Raw genomic sequence first — 2,006 nt, 5'->3', positions numbered from 1 at the left:
CTGTGTGCTTCACATAGAAGCTGGAGAGGGTGCTCTCCTGGCGGGGCAGGCTCACAGAGGACAGCAGCATGAAGGCATTGTTCCAGAAAGTGAGGGGCACCTGTCAGAGGCCAGGCTGAGCACCTGGATGCTGCATGCCCACTGCCCCCTCCCTCCCTGCTTCCAGGGACCTGGGTGGCTCACCTCAGGGCGCCCATCGGTGGTCCGGGCCATGGTGTTGGAGGCGGCCTGCATCGTATGGTAGCGGATGTCATCGTGTTCCAGATACTCCCGGAACTGGGAGAGGAGCAGGGAGCAGTCCTCCTCTGGAGACAGCAGGCCTCCCACCACCAACTGCACATGGGGAGCAGGGCAGGGCACTGAGCATCTCTCCCACCCCCAGGACAGACAGCCCTGAGGTGGAGCTCACAAACCAGAGTCTAGAGGAGCTGCGAGAGTCCCCTCAACCCCACAACCCATAGATGGCTGGGGGAGACCCCAAGACTCACCATGAAGAGCTGGTGGGGGAACAGATAGTTGCCTTCCCACTTGGGCTTCTCCAGTGGGTGCTCACCCTCCAGCTGCACAAACTTCATGAGTGTGCTGAGGGCCAGCTCCTAGGAGGAGGGATGGCAAAGGGACCACGCTGCACATCCCCACACGTTACCCCTGCAGACAGGTGCTTAGACCTGAATGCCCGCAAAACCACACTCTGGGCAGAGTCAGGAGACAGAATGAAACCACACCCTCGAAACCAGCCACAGAAAGAGAGAACATCCTTACCTAGCGAGGGGTCTGCAGTCACAGCCCCAGACCCCTGCTGTGCAGAGAAGGTGGGGCAGGGGCCGTGCAGGTAAGAGGCAAAGCCAATCACCCCAGCTCACCTTGACCTGAAAGGAGGGGTGAGCCAACAGCTCCCCCAGGCGGTTGCAGCAGCTCTGGTACCGGTGCCGCATCCAAATCTTGTATTTGCGAGTGGCCCCCCGGGACCCTGTAGGCGGGACAGAGTGGTCAGCCCACACCCTGACTGGTGCCAGCCCCAACCTCCCCCTGCCTTCTACTCTGGGCAACCAGGGAATGAGTGGAAACGAGTCACTGTGGCTCCAGACCTGGGGTGGGACCAGCACGTTCCCACAGGCAGGCAGGGTAGGTCCTACTTGGGCTAGGCCCTCTCTCTCATCCCAAGACCCAGACATCCCAAGGACCAGACACATACACCTAAATCTTCGTGGTACTAACAGCCAACGCTCCAGAATGTCAAATCCCACAAGAGACACGAGACACAGTTATACCCCATCCATTCTTTACTTAAACTCAGCCTCAAAGTCTGTATTACTTTGAACCCCACCCCTTTCCCCAAATATAATCCCCTGATCCCACCCACCTGCATGGCCCGTGATGGAGTTTGGGGGGGGCTCATTCCATGTCAGCGAAGTCCCTCTCCAACACTGTCAAGACTAGGCCCTCCTGGACACTCACCTGTCAGGACCATCTCCTCAGAGGGCAGTTGTCCCACAAACAGTTCTCCTCGGGCCAGGAGGGCCCCGAAAAGTCGGCTGCATGCGTGCACGGCTTCCTGGATCTCCTCCTGGTCCTCAGACTGTGGGGAGATGCCGGTGTTCGCAGGGTACCCCGTCAGGACCTGTGGCCCCTGCTCCCTTTCCCGACCAGGACTTCAGCCCCATCCCCCTCCACCCCTGATCCCGGCGTGACTCTCCCATCCCACCTCTGTCAAAGCTCCCCCAGCCCCGCCCCGGGACCCTCCAACCTAGAGCCCTGCGAGGCTGGAGAAAACTTCCAGTACAGCCCTGGACTCCACCTCACAATTATCTGCCCCCATCCGAGACCAAGTCCCACTTCGTCCGTGCCCGAGGAGACCCCCATCCTGGTCTCTAAACCGCGGACCCGGCCGCGACCCCCGCACACCACACGTGCCCCCACTGCAGAACGGCCAGGATGTCGAAACACGGCGTTGGCCTCGCCGCGGCTGGCCAAGTACCGCCTCCACTAGGTGGCCCAGCGCCCGC

General features: G+C 60.8%; 2 protein-coding genes across 2 annotated transcripts in view; one reads left to right on the top strand and one right to left on the bottom strand.

Moving 5' to 3' along the window:
- NOC4L (nucleolar complex associated 4 homolog (S. cerevisiae)) overlaps positions 1-1,863 on the bottom strand; it is a 5,631-nt gene extending 3,768 nt beyond the window's left edge. Inside the window, exons 1-6 of the mRNA XM_010852524.1 lie at positions 1,837-1,863; positions 1,459-1,579; positions 864-970; positions 489-596; positions 184-333; positions 1-100 (exon numbers count right to left, since the gene is read on the bottom strand). Of these exons, the coding sequence (XP_010850826.1) occupies positions 1-100; positions 184-333; positions 489-596; positions 864-970; positions 1,459-1,579; positions 1,837-1,863 (613 nt within the window). The remainder of the gene's footprint in view (positions 101-183; positions 334-488; positions 597-863; positions 971-1,458; positions 1,580-1,836) is intronic.
- A 72-nt stretch (positions 1,864-1,935) lies between these two features.
- DDX51 (DEAD (Asp-Glu-Ala-Asp) box polypeptide 51) overlaps positions 1,936-2,006 on the top strand; it is an 8,002-nt gene continuing 7,931 nt past the window's right edge. The window contains exon 1 of the mRNA XM_010852523.1: positions 1,936-1,974. Coding sequence (XP_010850825.1) covers positions 1,936-1,974 — 39 coding nt within the window. The remainder of the gene's footprint in view (positions 1,975-2,006) is intronic.

This window comes from Bison bison, unplaced genomic scaffold (assembly GCF_000754665.1).
Source record: "Bison bison bison isolate TAMUID 2011002044 unplaced genomic scaffold, Bison_UMD1.0 scf7180017864312, whole genome shotgun sequence".
Taxonomy (NCBI): domain Eukaryota; kingdom Metazoa; phylum Chordata; class Mammalia; order Artiodactyla; family Bovidae; genus Bison; species Bison bison.
This window is presented reverse-complemented; position numbering and strand designations above follow the sequence as displayed.